The sequence below is a fragment of the Dromiciops gliroides genome, chromosome 2 (assembly GCF_019393635.1).
Source record: "Dromiciops gliroides isolate mDroGli1 chromosome 2, mDroGli1.pri, whole genome shotgun sequence".
Lineage (NCBI taxonomy): Eukaryota > Metazoa > Chordata > Mammalia > Microbiotheria > Microbiotheriidae > Dromiciops > Dromiciops gliroides.
The window spans coordinates 604,371,420-604,395,195 of record NC_057862.1 but is presented as its reverse complement, the minus strand read 5'-3'; the positions used below and the strand labels follow the sequence as shown (position 1 = coordinate 604,395,195).

The 23,776-nt window shown below is 39.5% G+C and overlaps 1 protein-coding gene across 1 annotated transcript in view; it reads right to left on the bottom strand.

Moving 5' to 3' along the window:
- Positions 1-23,776, bottom strand: part of STPG4 (sperm-tail PG-rich repeat containing 4) — a 42,329-nt gene that overhangs the window by 5,535 nt on the left and 13,018 nt on the right. The window contains exons 4-5 of the mRNA XM_043980087.1: positions 18,079-18,143; positions 17,779-17,833 (exon numbers count right to left, since the gene is read on the bottom strand). Coding sequence (XP_043836022.1) covers positions 17,779-17,833; positions 18,079-18,143 — 120 coding nt within the window. The remainder of the gene's footprint in view (positions 1-17,778; positions 17,834-18,078; positions 18,144-23,776) is intronic.

The following is a 23,776-nucleotide window of genomic DNA, read 5'->3' as shown; positions in this document are numbered from 1 at the left end:
AGTTACTTAAAAACAAAGCAAGCAAACAAAACATATGAATTAACCTTAAGGACAAAGAGTTCCTTTTCTGAGTTTGTATCTTGGGCATCCCTGACCTTATAAGAGTTCTTTACCTTTTTTGTTTGTTTGTTTGTTTGTTTTTTCTTCCAACGATCTGCTCTGGACAGCCATGACATTGTTGGCCTAGCTGAGAGTTCTGGGGGCCAAGTCTGTGAGTGTTCCCTTCTGGAAAGACTCCCAATCCTGTGCTGTCCTGGAAACTTGAGGTACTGGGTACTGTCTGAAGTCTTGGGCCCCTTGGGAGGCTCTGTGTGACTGGTCTTGGTAGAACACTGATTCCAGCTCTTGGCTGAGTCCATGTCCCTGTCCTCCCCAATGCCACCCACATCCCCCGGCACATCCTGTTGTTCTCCAGTTCCTCCCCAGTCATTTAACTATAGGTTGACTTTATGGTCTCCATCAAGAAAAATGATCCACTAAAGTTTCTCCTCTGATTTCCCCATCACCATTCCTCTTCCATCATTATTAGAGGATCTGTCAGAGGAGCTGGGCTATATTCCTTCTCCACACTCCACCATCCTACCATATGGCCACAATAATTTAATACTCTTTAGCTAAATTAATCAATATGTCAAATGAATCATGCTAAATGTTTTAGCATTGATTAGGATAACACATTCCATATGCTTCTTTTTTACTGCGTAAAGTAAATCATCCTTTTAAGGGTCCTAAATCTACTTCATTCACACTTTAAAGTGTGTTCTCTGGTTCTAGTATTATGGGATTTGTTAAAGTTGTCTATGACTGTCCCCTTTTTGAGTGTACAGACTTCAATCATGCTCCCTTTTGGGTTTTGCCCTTCCAAATGGAAGGGTTCTTATTCTCTTCTCACACAGAAGCCTTCCCACATCCTTCAGAATTCCAGTCATACTTTTCTGAAGCTTCTCTACCTTTCATTATGTCTTTCCTGAGCCCTCATACCTAGAACTTCAGTGATTTACCAAATCACAGTCCTACAGCCTAAAGGAGTTTGTGGCACTTCCCAAAGTGCCACACATTCACCCAGGGTAAGGCAGAATCTGACCACTTTTATAGCTAGCTTCTTCGAGACAGATATTTTAAGCAATTTGCCTAAGGTCATTTGTAGAGCTAGGGAGAAAGTCTGGATTGTGACTGTGACCATGGTGACATATTACCCGCTGTACCATTCCTGTCCTCTGTTAGAGCTAGTGTTGTGTTGCCAGTGCAAACTGTGCCTACCAACAGCTGGATGATGCTAAGTAATGATGCTTCCCTTATTTACTGTTAGATGTCACAGTGGTATAATTAGTGCTGCCATTCTCAATTATCCCACCATGAATGGAGCCAGTTATTAGCAGCAGAGCACAAGTCTAATAATCAAGGGATGGAAAGGCCTCATCATTTTACAACCTGTGGCAGAGAGAAAGAAATAGCAATGTTTCCAAACTGACAGATGTGTGGAACAAAGATCATCAAAGGGTAAAGCTGTTGGTCGTCCCTTAGCTCATCACTCATCTCCAGGAAATATGAGCTACTGTAATAACTCAAACTGGGTAGGGAGAAGCTCCACTGGGTGCCACCAGAAAATTGAATACTACTGAGCAAGATTAATAGATGTGTCAAAGTAGCTCCTGCTAAGTGTTTTACCATTGATTCAACTCCAACAACAATATACAGATCAATCTATAGAGTGGCAAAGAAATACTGTAGCCTACACCCTCTTACTTCTAGCACTTACAAAGCATTTATCAAACCTATAATTTCAGGCATCAAGATCTTTGGAAGACCCATTAATATAGAAATAGGAATATTCAGACTTTTGTCTTCCATTTAACAGAGCCATTTCCATTTAATGTTGCATTACTTCATCAGTATGGGCTCACTTATTTTATTCAAATTAACTAAGACATTTGACAAAGAAAGGTTATTTTGAAGTACCCCTTATTTGTCCTTTATTTTTGTGGTTTTGGTTTTTGGTTTTTTGGTTTGATTTTTTTTGGGGGGCAATGGGGGTTAAGTGACTTGCCCAGGGTCACACAACTAGCAAGTGTCAAGTGTCTGAGACTGGATTTGAACTCAGGTCCTCCTGAATCCAAGGCCGGTGCTCTATCCACTGCGCCACCTAGCTGCCCCATTTGTCCTTCATTTTTGAAGAGAACCAGTGACATTGCCAGGTGATGTCTTGACTCACGTGTGAATTGGATTTAAGTGGGGCAGAGTTGTACAAAGTCCTCAGCATTGCTCTCTCTCCTAGAGTCTTCAAAGTCTAGTGGAAAGACAAAGGTCAGGATCACTAGTGATGGCGCGGGGTGCAGTGGATGGCCTTGGCGTCTTCCATGTCTAACCACAACACCGGCTTTGGCCACCTTCGTGGCTGTTGGGACAAATTGTTCTCTTCCACCCATTCCAGTGGGGGTAAGTCTTCCCGTGCTTACAGTAGACACCTCCCTAACTCACCAACAGGTCAGAGACCCATCAGTTACCCTCAGTCTGATTCAGCCCGTCTGTGAGACAGTTTATCGGGCTGTGGCTGCTGCACGTGCTACAGCTTCTTGGACCTACAGGTGAGAGTTAAGTTCCAGGTGGACACCAAAAGTAAATGAGCGGTTCTGTAAAGGGTGGGGCATACCCTCATACCAGAGGTGCCAGTCTTCCTTGACACTCCAAATACCTCTAGATACCCCTTACAGTTATGAAGAAGGACTGTTTATGAAACCGGACAGAGGCCCAGGATAATATGTAGTTTTATGCAGTCAAAGGAAAGGTAAGGTAAAACATGTCAACCTGTAAATGCACAAATATTCAGAGCAAAGCTTTTTTGGTAATAGAAAACCAGAAAAAATAGGTGCCCATTCATTGGGGAATAGATGAACAAACTGGCAAATAAATGCAATACATTGTAAGAAACAATCAATGTGGGGGCAGCTAGGTGGCGCAGTGGATAAAGCGCCAGCCCTGGATTGAGGAGGACCTGAGTTCAAATCCAGCCTCAGACACTTGACACTTACTAGCTGTGTGACCCTGGGCAAGTCACTTAACCCCCATTGCCCCACCAAAAAAAAAAAAAAAAAGAAAAAGAAACAATCAATGTGAGGGATTCAAAGACATGGAAAGATTTATACGAATCAGTGCAGAGTTAAGCAAATGTGACAAAACAATAACATAATTACTATAACAATCGGAGGCAAGGTGGCATATGGGAACAGGGCCTGATTTGAAACCAAAGGATCTAAGTTCAAATGCCAACTCTGCCACATTTTACTTGGGTGATGCTAAGCAAATTACTTAAGTCTCTCTGGACCTTTGCTTCCTATATGGAAATGAGAGAGTTGAAAGGCCCCTTTCAGCTCTGAATCTAGGATGAAAAGAGCACAAAACCAAAACAAAACTGTTAAACTATAGTGAGAAGAGACAATGAAACACACCTCCCTCTTCTCTGTAGACAATCAGGATTCTACAGATGTGGATGCAGCCTGTGCTAACAAAGGCAGTTGCCATTTGGGTTGGATTTGCTTATCTCTTGTTCTTGGTTACAGTGGGAGGCTCAATATGAAGAGGATGGTGGTTCTAGAGGCTGAGAGTATTTCCCCAAATAACTGTAATTTAAAAACATAAGGCTTGAAATACCACGAAAGACCCTAGAGAAGTATAATTAAATATACTTCCTTATAGTGGGGGACTCCCAGGTCAGATAAAGTTTGAGTAATAGGGGTTTCTACTTGTTTTTCTTTGTCATAAGGGAGGGTTCAGTCTGGAGTGGAGTAGAAAATGACTGTGATCTAAAGAAAAAGACGTTCATGAAATGAATTTTTAAAAATAAAGCAAGTTGGGGAAGCTAGGTGGCACAGTGGAAAAAGCACTGGCCTTGGATTCAGGAAGACCTGAGTTCAAATCCAGCCTCAGACACTTGACACTTACTAGCTGTGTGACCCTGGGCAAGTCACTTAACCCTCATTGCCCTGCCCCGCCCCAAAATGAAAGTTATAGCTATTTAAAGAAGCAAAGGAAAAAAGAAACAATAAAACTTTTTTTAAAAAATCAATTAAACACATGCTTATTGTTAAAAGTGAAGAACAGTGATTCTGCAATCATGGATGAGCAACTACAGAAAAATCCCAACATTTGAATGGATGTTTCTGGGTAGAAGGGCAGACAATTAGCCTTTTCTTTGGAGCTATTTGGAGGGATCGTGGGGAAAGGACCCCAATTAGCCTTTTCTTGATGCTTATCCTTCTTGGTGGTATGGCCGTAGATGATGCTTATCCTTCTTAACTTCTCTGTTGATGGCCCTCTCCTCTCTAGGTTTTCGTTATGAACCTCTTCCTCAGGTCTCCTTCAGCCTCCTCTAACAGATCCTCTTCCTGCACCTTTGTTGGTTTATCATCCATATCCCATCCTGTAATTGTGGCCATACCCCAAGCCTCTCTCTTAATCCCTCTCCTCATCTTTCTCTACATTCTCCATCTTGGTGATTTCACCTACTCACGGGTTCAGTGACCATCTCTACAAAGGTGACTCCCAAATCTACATATCTCCCCCCAGTCTGTTTTCTGAGCTTTGTTGTTGTTGTTGTTGTTCAGCCATTTCTGACTTTTTGTGACCCCGTTTGGGGTCTTCTTGGCAAAGATATTGGAGTGGTTTGCCATTTTCTTCTCCAGCTCATTTTACAGATGAAGAAACTGAGGCTTGCTTAGGGTCACAAAGTCTGAAGCCAAATTTGAACTCAGGAAGATGAGTCTTCCTAACTTAAGCCTTGGCACCCTATCCACTGCACCACCTAGCCACCCCAAGCTCCAATCATCACCAACTGACTACTGGCTATTTTGAAATGGATGTCCTGTAGCCACCTCAAACTCAACAGATCCTAAAGAGAACTCATTGTCTTTTTCAGCACAGTGCCTGCACATAGGAAAGGCCTAATAACTACTTGTTTACTGATTTCCTCCCAAGCCCACCCCTCTTTTCCTAACTTCCCAATTTCTGTCCATCCATTCTTCTTCCAGTTACTCAAGTTGACAACCTGAGGAGCATCCTCAACCGATTCTCCTTCATTTTCCATAGCCAATCAGTTTCCAAGCTTTCTTGATTTTACCCCCTGGCAACTTCTCTTACATTTTTCCTCTCCCCTGACACAGCTACCACCTGACCTTTTACCTACACTGTTTCAAATTACCTCCTAATTGAGTCCCTTCCTTTTCATGTCCCTATGATACCCCCTTAGCTGCCAGATTGATATTCCTAAAATACAAGTCTGACCATGTCTCTCCTCTGCTCAGTAAACTCTAGTGGCTCCCTCCTACTTCTAAGATAAAAGACGTTTCTGTTGGGTATTTATAGCCCGTCACAAAAATAGGCTCTTGGTTACCTTTCCAGACTCCTTAAATATTACTCCCCCCCTTCACCTATTGTATATTCTAGACTGATTGATCTACTTCCTCTTCCTTACACATGACATTCTATCTCCCACCATTTCTGTGCCCTCATTCCATGCCCAGAATGTATTCCCTCCCCCTGAAATTACCTTGCACTTAATGTGTATATATTTTATATTTATTTATATGTGCATATGACATTTCCCCTTCTCTCCCATAGTTTATAAGTTTGCTTGAGAGCAGGGTCTGTTTCTTTTCTTTTTTTTTGGAAGGACAATGAGGGCTAAGTGACTTGCCCAAGGTCACATAGCTAGTAGTCTGTTTCATTTTTATCCTCAGCACTTATCATAGTACCTATAACATAATGGCTGTTTAATAAATGCTTGTTGATTGATTGATTGATTTGCAGAAACTGCCACTCAGAGTGACTCAGAAAATGCTGCTTAGATGAGGTTGCTGACATTAGTGTGTTTCTCGAAAGGCCAGGTTTTTTTTTTCCTTTTTTAAAAAAGTTGTTTTGTAGGAAACCCACTTCTCCAACTTTATTTTTTTTAGTCTATGTTTCTTTTTTTAAAATAATAAACATTTTTATCTATAGTTTTGAGTTCCAATTTTTATTCATCCTTCCCTCCCTTCCCTCTCCCCTCCCTGAGGCAGTAAGCAATCAGGTATGGGTTATACATGCACAATTATGTAAAACATTACCATATTAGTCATTTTGTACAAGAAAACTTGAATAAAAGAAAAAATGAAAGTAGAAAAATAGCATACTTCAGTCTGTATTCCATCAATATCAGTTCTTTCTTTGGAGGTGGATAGTATGTTTCTTCAATAGTCCTTGGGGATTGTCTTGGATCATTGTATTGTTGAGAATAGTTAAGTCATTCACAGTTCTTTAACAAACAATATTGCTATCTCTGTGCACAACATTCTCTTGGTTCTGCTCATTTCACTATACATCAGTTCGTACTAGTCTTTCCAAGCCTTTCTGAAATCATCCTGCTTGTCATTTCTTATAGCACAATAATATTCCATCACCATCATATACCACAGCTTGTTTAGCCATTCCCCAATTGATGGATTCCCCAATTTGATTTCCAATTCTTAACCACCACAAAAAGAGCTGGAAAGGCTAGCTTCTTTTAAACCAATCATAACATAAATGTCATATCTTGTGAAGTAACAAGAACCTTCCCAGAGTCACAGAATCCAAGAGATGGTGTGACCTCTTCAAAACACCATTCAATGTGCCCTCTGCCATCAGGCGAGATCGCACCCAAACTGAACTAACCAGATAAGGATATTCTCAAATTTCAAAATGTAAAATGTCGAGTCAGTATCTAATCAGTGATAATATGAATTCACTACACTACTTCATGGGTAAAGAGACAGATGGGGATTTCATCCTTGAAAGAGGCTGGAGAAAAAGAGTAGAGAGGGTTAAGAAGGGAAGAGTTACTAGGCTCACTGGGAAGAGTGGAACAGTGTGAATGGAGTTTGTTACAAGCATTTAACCTTGAATACTGGTGACTAATTTTTATACAAACAAGTTCTATTCTCAGCCTCTGAGGAGAGTAGAAGGAATGATGATGATGTGAAGTTTCCTGAAAAGGCACCTTTGAAGTGAGTGGGGATGGGGGGGGGGGGGGAGAAGGAGAGGTCAGATCCAATGCCTTTCCCCTACATCTATCACAACGATGTTCCAAAGTGGAATCTCTGAGATTCTGCTTTGAATCAGACAGTCGTTTAAGGCTCATTTAATAAGGCTCAGATGAAACAGAACAACTCCTCTACCTTAACCCCAGCTAACGAATGAAGGGATACGGTCTTTTTCTCTCATACGAACATTTTACCGTAGTCCCTAATGAACTTTTGCCTAGCATTATAACCACTGCACATCAAGTGGCATGCTGGCCCTTGGTTATATATCTATCCTCAAAGATTTACATAATAGACCCCAATATCCAATCTATAGTTTTGGTTTTGTTTGTTTGTTTTTAGTGAGGCAATTGGGGTTAAGTGACTTGCCCAGGGTCACACAGCTAGTAAGTGTTAAGTGTCTGAGGCTGGATTTGAACTCAGGAACTCCTGACTCCAGGTCCGGTGCTCTATCCACTGCGCCACCTAGCTGCCCCCAAATATCCAATCTATAAAGAACATCTCAGAAGTTAAAAGGAAGTATGAGAGGCAGCTGCATTCTGATTGCCTCAGGGGTGCCTGCATATTTTATTCCCTAAACTAATTGACCTCTGTTGATACCATTTGGCTTTGAAGCAAAGAAGCAAATTATTACTGGGTTTTAAGGTTCTCTCTCTTAGGATCAAATCTGAGAGGGGGGATTCTTTTCCGTTTTACTACTCCTTTTGGAGTGAAAAGTCCCAGAGGGTTAGAGACTGTAGGTCCTAGACTTAAGTCCAGTCGAATTCTATTATAACAAAAAATACATTCAATCTAATACAATCAGTATCTATTTACTGCAATCATATACCTCCAAGGCTATGTATGCTAAGCTTCTGGAAATATAAAGGGTCCTTCCCAGCCCTCAAAGAGCTTAGGATCATTTTGGGGAGACAAAGTAAGGCTGACTCACAATATCGAATAGGTAGCAATGAAGGTATTGTTTCCTGGTTTTGTCTTTGTGTCTTGTGTGCCTGGCACATATTTGTTGTTTGAAATTAATTTCTTTAGCCAATAAGTGTGGAAGTAATGACAAAGAGATAGGATCCATTTGGAGGTTAGTGAAAAGATCAAGTCTGGATGAAATAGGAAATGGGGCAAAGTAGGAGTGGGAAATATAGTGGGAAAGGGAGGCTATGCTTAGATTGTTGAAAACCCTAAATGCCAGACTAAGGAAACTCAACTTTATTAAAGATCATCCTGTTAGAAAAGCAAAAACCACCTTTGTTACCAAAAATGAAACAAACAAACCTCAGTATAACAAAAAGATAGCCTAATCTTTCATTAGCCCCCTTACTTTGGGGGAGAGAAAGCTAGTCAACAGTTCAAGTGAAAAAGACCTGGGGGTGGCAGTTAACAGACTGCAAATTCAAAATGAGTCTCCAACACTCAATGAATCAACAATATGATACATTTAGAAAGAGGGAGGGGCAGCTAGGTGGCGCAGTGGATAGAGCACTGGCCCTGGAGTCAGGAAGACCTGAGTTCAAATCCAGTCTCAGACACTTGACACTTACTAGCTGTGTGACCCTAGGCAAGTCACTTAACCCCAATTGCCTCACAGAAAGAAAGAAAGAAAGAAAGAAAGAAAGAAAGAAAGAAAGAAAGAAAGAAAGAAAGAAAGAAAGAAAGAAAGAAAGAAAGAAAGAAAGAAAGAAAGAAAGAAAGAAAGAAAGAAAGGAAAAGGAAAAGGAAAAGGAAATTAATCATTCTATGCTTGAGGCTGCTCCAGAAAGTGCAAATGTAAATGTTGGGACCTGGGGCTCTTAAGAACCCATAGGAACAATGGTTAAGTATTCACGAATTCAGTGTTTGTGAAGACTTTCTAGAATGTAACTCTTGCAAATGATGAGAATCAACTGTATTAGCTATGTGACCCTGGGCAAGTCACTTAACCTCTATTTGCCTCAATCCACTGGAGAAGGAAATGGCAAATCACTCCTGTACCTTTGTCCAGAAAACCCAGTATCAGCACAGTATTGAGATTATTGGTGTGCTATGGTCCATGGTCACGAAGAGTAATACTTGACTGAACAACAGCATGGCTTTGCTACCACATAGAGCCAATCATAGAACCAATCATAGAATGTTATAGGTGGAAAGCACCATAAGATAGTTTAAACTGTTCCAAACTCCCTTTTATCAAGGGAGAAAATTGAAGCTAGGGAAGTTAACTGATTTACCTAAGCTCACACAAAAAGATAATTCTAAAACCTTTACTAAAAAAACTCCCCAAAATATGTTTAACATGATAGTAATGTATAACCTATATCAAATTGCCTGCTGGCTTCAGGGGGGGTGGGGAAGGGAAGGGGGGGAGGGAAGGGAGGGGGGGAGAAAAATTTGGAACTCAAAAAATATTTTTACATGTAATTGAGAAAAAATAAAAATAAATTTAAAAAATTTTTAAATTACAAAAACCAAACAAATTAAAGACTCCTAACCCAGTACCCTTTCCACTGTACCATATCACTCTTTTATTTATGCCAAACAGATGATTGCTTGGGATTACCTCTACACCCTGGAGAATATAATCATCAGAAAGCAAAACTTTCAAAGTTACATTTTTATATAACAAAGTTGCTGAAACCAACTTTCTTTAAAAAAAAAAAAAAACTTTTAAAAAATCCATCCTTGGGGGCAGCTAGGTGGCGCAGTGGATAGAGCACCAGCCCTGGAGTCAGGAGTACCTGAGTTCAAATCCGACCTCAGACACTTAACACTTAATAGCTGTGTGACCCTGGGCAAGTCACTTAACCCCAATTGCCTCACTAAAAAAAAAAAAAAAATCCATCCTTAATTCTCTTTCTCATTTGAAATATCTCAGGATGGGGAAATTCAATAGCTGGTAATTAAATCTGATCAGACTTCAAGCTGTATGCACCAAGACTCATGAGGCTATATTAATAACAAGATGTTTGCATATGCTCCTGTCAAAAATACAATTAGGAATCTAAAACTATAACTTTTTTCACACAATTACCATCTGGTTATTTCCTGTGTTGGCATTAACTGTCAGGATGGTTTTTATAATTTGATTGCAGTCAAACACATTTTAAAAATGTCACTGGCATATTTCTGACCTCCCCAAGACCTTTGGTATTTTTAAGCATTTCTAATTGCCTCCAATGGGACTTTCAAGGATCATCTATTGGCAAAGAATTGTGAGACCCTCTTCCAAAGGATCTGAGATGGTAGTTTTCTCATAGGACATACCAACCTTAACAATAAGATTATGTCGACCTTATAATAGATTTTTCTTCTTTGGCCTATTATAGATACTGTATGTATATAGATTTAAAATATATATTTGTTTATACATATATTCATATGTCTATCATATATTCTCATATTTACATGAGAATTTTAGAATGATCTACCTTATATTGATATGAGAATTTTAGAATGATCTACTTTTACATCCATAAATAGTTGCATTTATATGTCTATGTACATAAAGACATATAAATAAATGCAACTCAGTCCAGATCTACCCACTGGGTGATCATTCTAAAATGTTCATTCTTGCTGCTGAATTATTCATACCGAATCCTGGGGTGTTTTCATTTAGAACAATCAACTGGAACTATCCTCGAAAGGTCAAATAATCCATCTCCACTTACTCCAAATATTGCCAACTTTCAATTATCCACTTTAGTAGAGTAGAGCCTTAATATGGCTCATTTCGAATAGCAAATAATCCAGAAATTGCTTCGTTTGGCTTTGTAATACATTATAGGATATTTTGGGCCTGAAATTTGCCTTCCTAATTATGTTTTGCTTTCACTGATATTAAAATTAATTTGCATTCCCTGAGCATACTTTTTTTTTTTTGGTATCATAAGGCAAGAGTGGATGCACTGGTTTGACTGGAAAGGAAAAAAACCCTTAGTCTAGTGAGTGGGAGTGGGGAGGGAGAGAAGCCAGATAGCTCTCTACCACCACCTTCTCCTGCAAAAAACTCCTATATCACTTCCCCTGAGCCAGGTGTTCCACCCCCAAAATGTATTGTTATCTTGTCATTGTGTCAGTCTATGGTATCAGTGTTCTTCATTAGCAATATCCCACTTTTGAACAGTGGTTAGGTTAAAGAAGAAACAGGTAAGTGAATGGGAGTCAGAGACCTTGGTTTGAAGCCTATTTTTGCTACTTACTTACTGGGAGACTTTGGGCAAGTCACCAAAACTCAAATGGCCCTTGATTCCTGAATTGGTAAAATGGGGGGTTGGATGAGATCCTCTCTTAAAGTTTTTCCCAGATCTAAGTCTTATGATCCTCTAAGAAGTCATGGTTAGTTACTCCTGCAAAATCTAAACAAGCCACCTCTTTTGTGAAGGTAATGGCAACCCCAAAGCCCTCTGTGACCTGCTGTGATTTAAGGCACATTTCACCAAGAACACCTCCATGTTCTGACATGCAGGGAGCGGAAATATCTATGTTGCTATTTAGTTTGTAACTCTTCAAGTGAATCCTTTTTTTTTTTTTTTTTTGGTGAGGCAATTGGGGTTAAGTGACTTGCCCAGGGTCACACAGCTAGTAAGTGTCAAGTATCTGAGGCCAGATTTGAACTCAGATACTCCTAACTCCAGGGCCAGTGCTCTATCCACTGAGCCACCTAGCTGCCCCAAGTGAATCCCTTTTCAAAGCTTTTTCTTCTCATGGAATTTGGCTGCCATTTTGTCCATGGATAAGTGAAATGAGTTATTTAATTCAACAAATATTTATTTAATGCCTACTATGTGTTAGTCACTGTGCTAGGTGCTGGATAGTGCACGCACACGTGCGCGCGCACACACACACACACACACACACACACACACACACACACACATACACACACAAACAAAATGAAATTGTTCCTTCTCTGAAATAGTTTATATTCTACTGAGGTTACACCATCTGTCTTTCACATTATTAGAGTTTAACTCAATTTAAATTTACAGTGGACACTACAGGCCTCATATCCAGTTTCTAAACAATTACTCTATAAATGTTATCAAGTAATAAGTCAAATAAAACCCGTTTATAGCTATATACAAACTTTTTTCTGTTTATTTAATTCTGTCCTCCTTATGACTAGTTTTTCACATTAAAAAAACACATGAGTATTATGAAGCATGTGGAATCCCATGTTATAAATTTATTGTATATGACTAAAGTTGTTTTTAATCCTAAGGTTTTGCTCCCTGCCCCATTAAGAATGTCACACATTTACTACCTTGCTCTTAATAAGTAACTGAAAGAATAACATTCATGACAAATGTACTCAGCAAAAACGATGACTCCAATTTCTGAAGCACCTTCAGGCACAGCTAAGTTCTAACCACAGAGTGAACAAGAGCGACCTACGGATGATGAGAGGACTATTTTTCATCCATTACATTCCCAGGTTTGAGCTTTACAAAGTGCACAAAAGCTGAGTCTAGCCCAAGTCCCACCAAAAAAAAAAAAGGAACATAACAGAGCAGAGAATTTCCTGTTGATCCACTCGTTCATTTAAGGACTACAAAGAATTTCTTTCTGTGGAAAAAAAGTTACTCAATTGTCTTCTCTCAATTCATTTCAATTATTAGATTCCTACAATGTGTAAAATAATCATTTTAGGCACTGGGAGGGATATAAGGGATGATTTATGTTAATATAGTGCTTTCTGGTTTCAGAATACTTTACATGTATCATCTCATTTGGTCTTCACAACATCCCTATTAGGTGAAGAGTGCCCATGTTTCTCTGTTTACATCAAGTCAATAGATGAAAAAGTTAAGTGACTTGTTTAAGGTCTTTCAGCTATTGTCAGAGCCAAGATTTGAATTCGCATCTTTTCTTAAGTCCAGTGTGCTTCCAGGCTACCAGCCTGCCCCACGAGAAGAATAAATCATAGGCCCTATGCCCAAACAGCTCATTATTTTGTAGAGGAAATAACGCATGTGTATATTATGAGGATACATAAGGAAGGTGCGAAGTGCTGTGAGGGCTGTCTGCCCAGCTCACACAGCCTCAGCCAGGTATCACAGTTCCCCTAGTAGCAGCCACGATGCTTAGAAGAAAAACCAAGCTCTGAAGGGCTCACTTTAAAAAGCTCCAAAGTGATGACAAACATTGTTTCCAGCTTATCAGACACATCTTCCTGAGTTCAGATATGATCTCAGACATCTAATAGCTGTGTGAGTCATTTAACTGGGCAAGTCATTTAACTCTGCCTCAGTCTCTCATTTATAAAATGAAGTGGAGAAGGAAGCGGCAAACCACCCTAGTTAGTATCTTTGCCAAGAACTCCCCAAATTAGGTCATAAGAGTCAGACAACTGAACAAGAACTCCCAGGTGAAGAATTTCTTTCTTTCTTTCTTTCTTTCTTTCTTTCTTTCTTTCTTTCTTTCTTTCTTTCTTTCTTTCTTTCTTCCTTCCTTCCTTTCTTTCTTTCTTTCTTTCCTTCCTTCTTTCTTTCTTTCCTTCTTTCCTTCTTTCTTTCTTTCCTTCTTTCTTTCTTTCCTTCCTTCTTTCTTTCTTTCTTTCCTTCCTTCCTTCTTTCTTTCTTTCTTTCTTTCTTTCTTTCTTTCTTTCTTTCTTTCTTTCTTTCTTTCTTTCTTTCTTTCTTTCTTTCTTTCTTTCTCTTTCTTCTTTCCTCCCTCCCTCCGTTCCTTCCTTCTTTCTTCCTTCCTTTCATAAACTTAAAGTCTTAGAGAGCTTCCCAGAGCATTGAGAAGATAAGTGACTTGTCCAAGGTCACCTAAACAGTACACATCAAAGCCAGGGCTTCAACCCAGGGAATAAGAAACTATCTTCCAACTGGCAACCAACAACTGAAGCGTCACCATACCTAATAAAATCTTTTTGCACATTTGTGAACTAAATAGCCTGACAACTGTATTGTAAAGAGGCTATTTATAAACTAATAAAAATTGGGGTTTTCTACCCCTGAAGGTCCTGGTCACAGAGACAAAAAATTTTCAAATTCAAGGTTAATATCTATTTCACACTAAAGGAATACCCTTCAAGAATGAAATGTAAATAGTCTGTTGCAGGAGCATGCTGTTCCTTCAAATGAGCAATTATGGATATTTTTTTTTCCACATACGTGAATGACAGAGTGAGAAGTGATTGGGAACTGGGCGTTGAGTATCTTTCCCCTGGGTCTATAAAGGATAAAAGCAATGTTTATGCTTCAGCAAATCGTACAGGGCAGCTGATGGGTACAAAATCGAGATCCCTTTGCGGAGACAAACAAAATAGCAAGCACGTCCCTATTCAGATGTCAGCCTAAACACGTCCGCACGAAGCTATAAACCATGCTGTTTAAATAAGCAGGTTGGGGTGGGAACGCAACATGGTAAAAGCTGATTGGGTGGCATTCTCTTCATTAAGATACTTCCTCTTTAGAACAAAGTGGATCAAAAGGATTGGAATAGTTGGAGAAAAGTCTATCCCACTAAAAAAAAGCCCACAACTTTGTGCTTGTGGATTTTTTCAATGTTTTTGCCCACGAATACAGAAACACAGTTGAATTGTGCCTTTAAGGTAAATTTGGGATCCTATTCAACTTCAATTCTGTTTCTGAAAGTACATTATAATAATAAAAACAATCACAACTTACAATTTATACAGTGGGTTTGAGTTTACAAATTGCTTTCAATAAATTAAATCAACTTAATTATATTTGTTAAGCATTTATTATGTGTAATGCACTTACTGTGTGAAGGTGCTAGGGATATGAAATTTAAAAGCGATTGGTGCCTCTGTCCTTAAAAGACTTATCATCTAATGGGGTGGAGCACGGCATGTGTGCTACAGGGTGGAAGGGAATAAGGACAAAGGAGAGAATTAGATGAAGTCCTCTAAGGAAATTTAAGAGGGAGAGAGAGCTTGGAGCCGTGAAGAACAAGGGAGGACATCATGGAGGAGGTGGTGACAGCTGTACTGAGCCTTGAAGAAAGACAAGGATTTCAACGGGCAGAGATGGGGAGGGACTGAGTTCCTGGTGTGGATGAGGCCTATACAAATGCCCAGAAGCAACAGAAATGCCAAGCCAGGTCATGGAACAGCTAGCAGTCCAATCTGGCTGCACCTCAAGTGTGTATGAAGGGGTGCTGTGGGTGTGTACACCAAAAACTACAGCTCTCAAGTTGCTCCCTAATGTAATTATCTTTAATGGATAAATACCTATGCAACAAAAAGCATTTACCAAGATCACAACATAGGGATAGTAGCAACAAAATACTAACCCCATCCCCCCCACCATAAACTTGAGAGAAACACAGGGTAAGAACACATGGGGTGCACTGGCAGAGAGACACACAATTAGGGGACTCACGGGACCATGGACATTTATGCCTCTGATGTTTCAAGGTCCCCATGTCCCTTCTTGTGGCGTCCTCCTACTTCTCTGGGGGTGGCATCTCTGATGGCTCTGTTCCTCTACCAGGTTCCTTGTGCTTTCTCCCTGGCAGTGCAGCAGATAGAGCACTAGCCCTGAAGTTGGGAGGACCTGAGTTCAAATTTCACCTCAGACACTTATTAGCTGTGTGACCCTGGGCAAGTCACTTAACCCCAATTGCCTTAAACATCCAGGGCTATCTCCAGTTAACTTGAACTATATCTTGCCAATGGAGCCACATGGTTCTGGAGGAGAGAGTGAGGCTGGTGACCTGGCACAGTCCTTCCTCACATAAATCTAATTCACTACAAGTCACGACATCACCCTGATGCCATTGTCCTATTTGAGCACAAAGGTCAAACAATAGCAGCAAGATGTCATGGGTGAATGGGGTGAAGGGCAGGGCTGGGGGAATAGGATAGAGAAATCTCTTCCTTTTCAAGAAGTGAGAGATGATTCCCTCCCCAGAGCTTGATTTTTCAGTAGCTGGCCATCTTCTCCATTCCCAGAGATGCCTCCTGCCTCAATTGACTCCCTGGAGAGTCTCCTGCTTGTTGGAAAGGCCAACAGGGGTATGGGCAGTCACTGGCTGTTGTTATTGTGGTTGTTCAGTTGTTACAATCATATCTGACCCTTTATGACCCTATTTGGCTTGACAGAGGTACTAGAGTGGTTTGCCATTTCCTTCTCCAGCTCATTTTACAGATGAGGAAACTGAGGCAAACAGGGTGAAGTGACTTGCCCAAGGTCATAAAAGCTAGTGTCAGGTTAGATTTGAACTCAGGAAGATGAGTCTTTCTCATTCCAGGCCCAACACTTCATTCACTGGGCCACCTAACTGTCCCAGCTAGAGGGTTACGTAGCTAGTCAGTGACTAGTAATGATGTCATTGTTCCTCTCTGAGAACAAAAGACCATCACTACCACCACAACAAGCCCCCTATAATTCCATCAAGTCTGATTGAACTTCTTTATCTCTGTGACCTGCCCCTTACATTCTTTCTTTTCATGAAACCTCATTGTCTCTTTTACTTGTCCCCTTACATTGTGTGATTTTACTAAGTCTGTGTGTCTATTGGAGAGTGGGGAGTGTTGGGGCAGGGGGTGGGGGGTGTGGGGGAAGAGATCAATTGGTCATGGATCTAACTGCTCAGTCCCTCCTCACCAGATCCATAATTTTTCAAAGATTCCCATGAGTGGTTCTGTGATGACTTATGCAATTTCTCTCAGTGCCCTATGACAAAGCGCATCCTAGGAGATCTGGTACTATTTAAAGCAACTGTGTTCTTTCTCTTTACCTGACTTGGAATTCATATCTTCTTTATCACATCTGTTCTATGCTTCACTTGGATGTTCTAATACATCATACATATTCAGATAAATATAGTACTCTCTTCCCCAAATGAGAAAAACTACAGCTTTATTAACTTTATAATCTCCTATTTGCATTCCTCTATTTGAGCTACCCATTTGAATATTTTTCACATACCCCTATTAATCTTCATGAAAACTTGTTTATTTTTGTTTTGTTTTGTTTTTTAAGTATTTTATTATTTTCTAGTTACATGTAGAGATAGTTGTTGGGTTTTTTTTTTTCAGGGCAATGAGGGTTAAGTGACTTGCTCAGGGTCACACAGATAGTAAGTGTCAAGTGTGAACTTGTCTATTTTAGCCACAATTCACTGATATTGGTGGGAATTTTAAGAGACAGAAAAATCACTTTTAAACTCCTGAAAGGGGAGAAACCAGGCATTCTTGCTTATTTCTTGAATAATCTTTGTGTCTTAACCTCATATTTTACTACAAATGACTCAAGATTTATTAAATTCTTCAATTTATTTTCAGCATCAAATCCAAGAGTAGCAATCATTTGCTATTTGCTTCATTGGCAAAGGATTTTTCTTTAAATAGCACTGAACTGGAAGTAAGGAAAGCAGACTCTTTATCTAGTTCTGCCACTTACTAGCTGTGTGCCCTTGGGCAAGTCACCTACCCTTGGGAGGACTCACGTTTTTTAAAAAATAAAATGAAGGTGTTGGACTAGATTTAAGGTCCCTTCCAGTCCTAATATTCCTATGACAATGTCTCAAAAGCATCATCTGTATATTGAAAACCAAGCATCCCTCTTTTTAAAATCAAGAATGGGGGGCAGCTAGGTGGCACAGTGGATAGAGCACCGGCTCTGGAGTCAGGAGGACCTGAGTTCAAATCCGGCCTCAGACACTTAACACTTACTAGTTGTGTGAACCTGGGCAAGTCACTTAACCCCAATTGCCTCACCAAAAAAAAAACAAAACTAAAAAAAAAAAAAAGAATAGTTATCTACAGTGTACTCACTGGAATAAAATAATATGTTGGAAACCTTTGAACTGCAGAACGGAACACAAAGTGCCTGTATTTAAAAAAAAAATGCAACATGTCATTTTATAAACCTACTTTTCTTTTAGCCAGCATTTTATTAATTCCTGTCTCTTAAGAAATACTAGAATTCCTTCATATTTTTATAGTAAAGGTTGAAGAAATATTATGCTTGGCAGAAATGAAAATTTAAAACTATTATAGCTGTTCTTAAGGAGTTTTTTAGAAAAGAATTATAGAAATGAAATAATTAATTTAATGATAATAAATAATGATTACCTGGCGAGGAACTTGGGAACTGGTGCTTCAACAATATCATATTGCCCGGGTGAAAGATCAATTTTCTACAAGACATGGACATAGATTAACAACACTCTAATAATAATAACATAATTATAATAGATGAGATATTATAATACATAATAATAATAGATTCACTCAGGTCTTAAAATCATTTTGTTCTGTCATTTATAATCTTTCATCTCAAGATCATAATTCTTATGCAATTAATTTTCTATTTCAGTAGTTTAAGAAAGCTGTATTTAACGTTTTCAAATCACATTTTCAAAGATAAATGTCTAAAATACCATCTCGTGTCATTAATAATCTATATTTATATCAGCATGAGAATTCCTTTTACCAGGTTGCATCACCAGGTCTCTACAGAATAGCAGAGAAGTCTTGAAATAGGAGGCTGAGAAAAGTTAAGTGATTTGGCCACTGCTAGGGGCAGGACCCGAGTCCGGTTCTTCCTGGGTCGAAGCCCAGAATTCTATCCACTACACCATGCTTTCTCTTTATGGCTGTTCAGTGGAAGTCTACTGCATTTTATGAAATCATCGTGTCCTTGAGAATAATAAAAGGGACACATATGTCAAATTATTGGAAAGTGAGTCATACTTTAAGCGTACTAAAGGGGCTTTTATTAAAGCGGTTCTAAAGTTAAAAAATTATTCACTTCCCCCCCCTCCTAAATCAGATTTTCAAATAGGTAGGGGTATGTCTTTAGATATGCTAGCATTGTCGATATACAATTGGCACTACCCTACCTACTACCCTACCTACTACCCTACCATATAGCGAGCGGTTCTTTATAAATATACATTTCTGTCCCCAGATGCACAGATGCAGATTTTTAATTGGCAGTTATGATCATAGTAGATATTGATTAATTTTAAATGTAAATTTTAAAATTTAATTTAATTTTAAAAGGTACAGCTGCATCACTGTTCTGGCTTAGTGTTTTCTTACTATTACAAAGTCCAAAGAAACACTGATTTTGGCTACAATTTATAGCTGAAAAATTGATTCCTAATGATAAAACAACAGTTTATTCATGTACAGTCGGCAATCCAGATTAGACTTTTGTATTGAAGTATCATGGACATGCCCTGAAACATGGGCCAGGGCTTTAGGCAACGCTGCTAAAAGTGATAATGAAGACTGGGGCATCTCTAGAGCATCTGACCCCTCTGCTCTTTCACTTGGCATTGGCTGCAAAAATGCTTTTGTTTCCTTCTTTTTCTTTCTTTTTTTATTTTTTCAGGGCAATGAGGGTTAAGTGACTTGCCCAGGGTCACACAGCTAGTAAGTGTCAAATGTCTGAGGTCAGATTTGAACTCAGGTCCTCCTGAATCCAGAGCTGGTGCTTTTTCCACTGCACCACTTAGCTGCCCCCTGTTTCCTTCTTTTTCATGATGCATTGAGTAGTACAAAGTCTTAGGAGAAAGACCATCTCCCTATGCATCACAGTTGCATTTTCAGTATGCTCACTGTATGTAGGCTTAACTTCCTGCTTTGGAGTAGGGTTTTCCATGGCAAGACTTCCCCTGTAGAATTCTTCCCATCACAATTATGCTCCCATAATCCTATAATGATGAGAAATTGGGCAGTGTAGATCATAGATACACTCCGTCTCAGCTAATTAATGTTTCTAATGAGGTTTTGCAGGCAGATACCCAGAGGTTTTGCCATAACTGGGCACCATAAATAAAGCATGGCAGAATTGATGATTAACCTAGTAATTAATGATGTAATGCTAATTGTGTTCACAGATGCTCAGGGTCAATCATTCTAAAATCACCTTGGGTTTATATGAATACAGAAGAGACCTAGCTGTAGAGGCACTTTGGAAGAATGTCTATCCAACAAACATTTATCTATTCAGTGCCTGCTTATAATAGGAAATGTACTGTGCTAGACGATGATGGAGATAAAACCTGACCCCTGTCCTCAAGGAGTTGACAATCTAGTCACCAAATAATCAATCAACAAATATTTGCTAAGTGCCTATGGAGGTGCCAGGCACTGTGCTAGAGATACAAATATAAAGAATCCTTTAGCCTCTGCCTTCCCAGTAGCAAGAATTGTTTTGTTTGTTTGGTTTTTTTACAGGGCAATGAGGGTTAAGTGACTTGCCCAGGGTCACACAGCTAGTAATTGTCAAGTGTCTGAGGTCGGATTTGAACTCAGGTCCTCCTGAATCCAGGGCCAGTGTTTTATTCACTGCGCCACCTAGCTGCCCCCAAGTAGCAAGAATTATAATGGGTACATGCCACACTGGGTTTTACATTACATATCAAATAGCTTGTATTTGTCTCTACCTTTTACTTGTTGTAAGGGAAATAAGATGGGCCCAGAAACAGAATGGCAACCTGAGGCTCAGGGAGGATTGTGGAGACTGTTTCCTGTTCCACGGTGGGCCTGAGAGAAGGTCCAACTGGGGTGATGGTTCAGGGAATGAGTAGGGATCCACAGATGGTTGAGGCCATTTCAGAACTCAGCCAGAACTGGCCAGGCAGGAAGGATTCCTCAACTGTCTCTCACATGGAAAGATAGACCGTGTGACTCCAAGCTCTGAATCCAGAGCTGAGCATCATCGAGGCATAAAATTATTTTTATTTTTTTAATTTTTTATTTTTGCAGGGCAATGAGGGTTAAGTGACTTGCCCAGGGTCACACAGCTAGTAAGTGTTAAGTGTCTGAGGTCAGATTTGAACTCAGGTACTCTTGAATCCAAGGCCAGTGCTCTATCCACTGTACCATCTAGCTGCCCCGAGGCATAAAATTAAATGAGAAATATTCATTCGGCAAATAGAAGAGCCCAATGACAATGCTCAGAAATTTAAGACAAAAAGCTATTAAGTGGAAAGATGTGGAGAGGTTTAAGCCACAGCCTAATAGATCAACCTTCAACCCAAGTGCCACTGAAAAAGGCCATTCTCTGAGTGACTACAACCAAGAAAAAAGTATCTCCCCAGACAAAGCTTTAGAAGGATTCCCCTACAGAGGAAACAAAAACAAAGCTTGCAGAAAGAGAGGAGAGTTTGCAGGAGGTGACATGGGCTCAAATGATGGAAGGAGAATGAATTGCTGAATGTTGCCTATACAGCATCAAATATATGAACCCGCAATGCAAAGAGAAGAGTCGCTTTTTCACAACCCTGAATTTCAATTAGTATACTCAATATGATATGCTGAAATAATTAAAAAAAAATTTTTTTCTGAGACTGAGTCTGCATAAGTCACCCATGCTGGAAGTGCTGAAGTCCCTCCTATGCTGTGGCTCGCTGCTGATGGGTATGGAAGCTTTGACTTGTTCTGTTTCCGATCTGACCTCGTTTGCCTTTCCTTAGGAAACCTAGTTGTTCCTAGCTCCTGGAGACTCACCATATTGTAGTTGGACAGACTTGGTGTCGATACCCAAATGGAGTTAGCCCTAATGTAGCTTAGAAATCCAAATCAAGTGATCCACCAGCCTCGGCCTATCCAGGAGAGGTGTTATAGGTGTGTACCACCATGCCTGGCTTGAAGTTATGATATTGCAAATACCTTGTGTTTGTCATTTGCTTTCCCCCAATTTGTACTGGTAAATAACTGTACATTCCCTGATCTAGATTCTCCAGTAATTACATAGGATGAGTATTTGATTAGCTTGTGAGGTCCTTGAGGGCCGGAATTATCTTTTGCCTCTTTTTGTATCCTACCACTTAGCACGGTTCCTAACACATAGTAAGTGCTTAATAAGTATGTATTGACTGACTGATCTGAGATCTAATTGGTAATTCTTAAGAAAACTTCTTTGGTTATTATAAACCCTAACTTTTTCAATTATAAATGTTCACCTTAACTCAAGCTATTATCTCTTTTGAGTTCTGCTAACCAAGTCAAAATATTCAGTTGTTTATGTATGAAAAAGAAAAAAAAAAAAGGTCATGAGTTGAATATCTAAAAGCTCCAGTCCCATTATATAGTACTTCAATCTTTTTTGTTTTGTTTTGTTTTGCTTTGCTTTTTTTGGGGGGGGGGGGGGGCAATGAGGGTTAAGTGACTTGCCCAGGGTCACACAGCTAGTAAGTGTCAAGTGTCTGAGGTCAGATTTGAACTCAGGTTCTCCTGAATCCAAGGCCACTGCTTTATCTACTATACCACCTAGCTGCCCCCACTTCAGTTTTTTAAGGCTCTGTGACTTCATCAGTATGGGCATTTCACCCACCTACATATCTAATACATATCACCTAATACAAACCCCTTAAGGGAATTTACTAAGAAGTAGTGATGCTATGATTAAAAAAAAAAATTAGTCATGTGGTGGCTAACACTCTGGTAAGGAGCCTCTCTAGGTTTAGCTGAGAGGGTTCTCAGATTATAGAACTTGGACCTACTGAAGCCTCCAGAGCAGAAGTGTCAAATACAAGGCCCTTGGGGGTAACACTCAGTAGTGCTGAATGAAGATACTGAAGAACATAGATAATGTTCCTCTGTGGTTTTCTAAGTAAGTCTGTAGCCCACAGGGATTTGTCTACTGTTCAGTGGCCCCAATTTTTATTTGAGTTTGTCACTGTTGCTCTAGAGCCTAGCTTCTTAAATGCGGTTGCATAATTGGATGTGGGGGGGGGGGTGTTGCGAAAAATTTGACAACAGTGAATGTATATCTATTTTGTATTCCTATATGCCAGGGGTTGCATAGAAATTTCTCTGGCGAAAAGGGATCACGGGTGGAAAAAGTTTAAGAAGCCCTGGCCTAGAGAACCCAGGGTCACCTTCAAAGCCAAAATGAAACATCAAAGTAGGGCTTTGGTGAAGGCCACTATATAGATAGGCATTCATAAGTGAATGTCAATAAATATAATCATTTTAACTTCAAGATCATTTCTGGTGCCTAACATGATCCTAAATAGGTAGTCTTAGAATGAAAAAGATGGGGATTCAAGTCTCATTTCTGACTCATACTTGATATGTTACACTGAGCATATCAATTAATATCTTAGTGTCCCAGGCTCAGAGTCTCAGACTCAAATTTGCTGAGCAGTTGCTGTTCTACATTGGCACCTCAATGGATATTGCCTATCCTAAAGAGTCATAAACTCTATTTTAATATTATTATTTACCATAATATTTAACATTCCCTTCAAATTCTTATATATATATATACATATATATATATACATATATATATATATATAAAGGAGTAGGCTCATTCTATAATGTTGTTGTTTGTCCTTTGTTCTCAAAGAGGACCATGATATCACAGTGACTTGCCGTGAATTGAATTTAAGTGAGGGAGATTTTTTCAAAGTCACCAACCTCACTCTCTCCTCTAGAGTCACCTGGGTTCAGTGGCAAGATATATATCAGGACGACTGGAAATGGTCCCGGGTGTTTTAAAGCAATTAGGGTTAAGTGACTTGCTCAGGGTCACAAAGCTAATTTGAGGTGAGATTTGAACCCAGGTCCTCCCATCTCCAGAGCCAGTAGTCTATCCACTGGACCACCTATCTGCCCTAAGCTCATTCTATACATATGATAATATATAACTCAGAAAGAGTTCTCACTTGTTTCTAGCTCATTTTACTAATCATAATATTTTCTATTTATACTGAATCTTTATTTGCAAGGCATGTTCACATTTATCATCTCATTTTATCTTAAGAATTTCCCAATGAAGTTGAAAGGGATGATATTTTATTATTCTCAT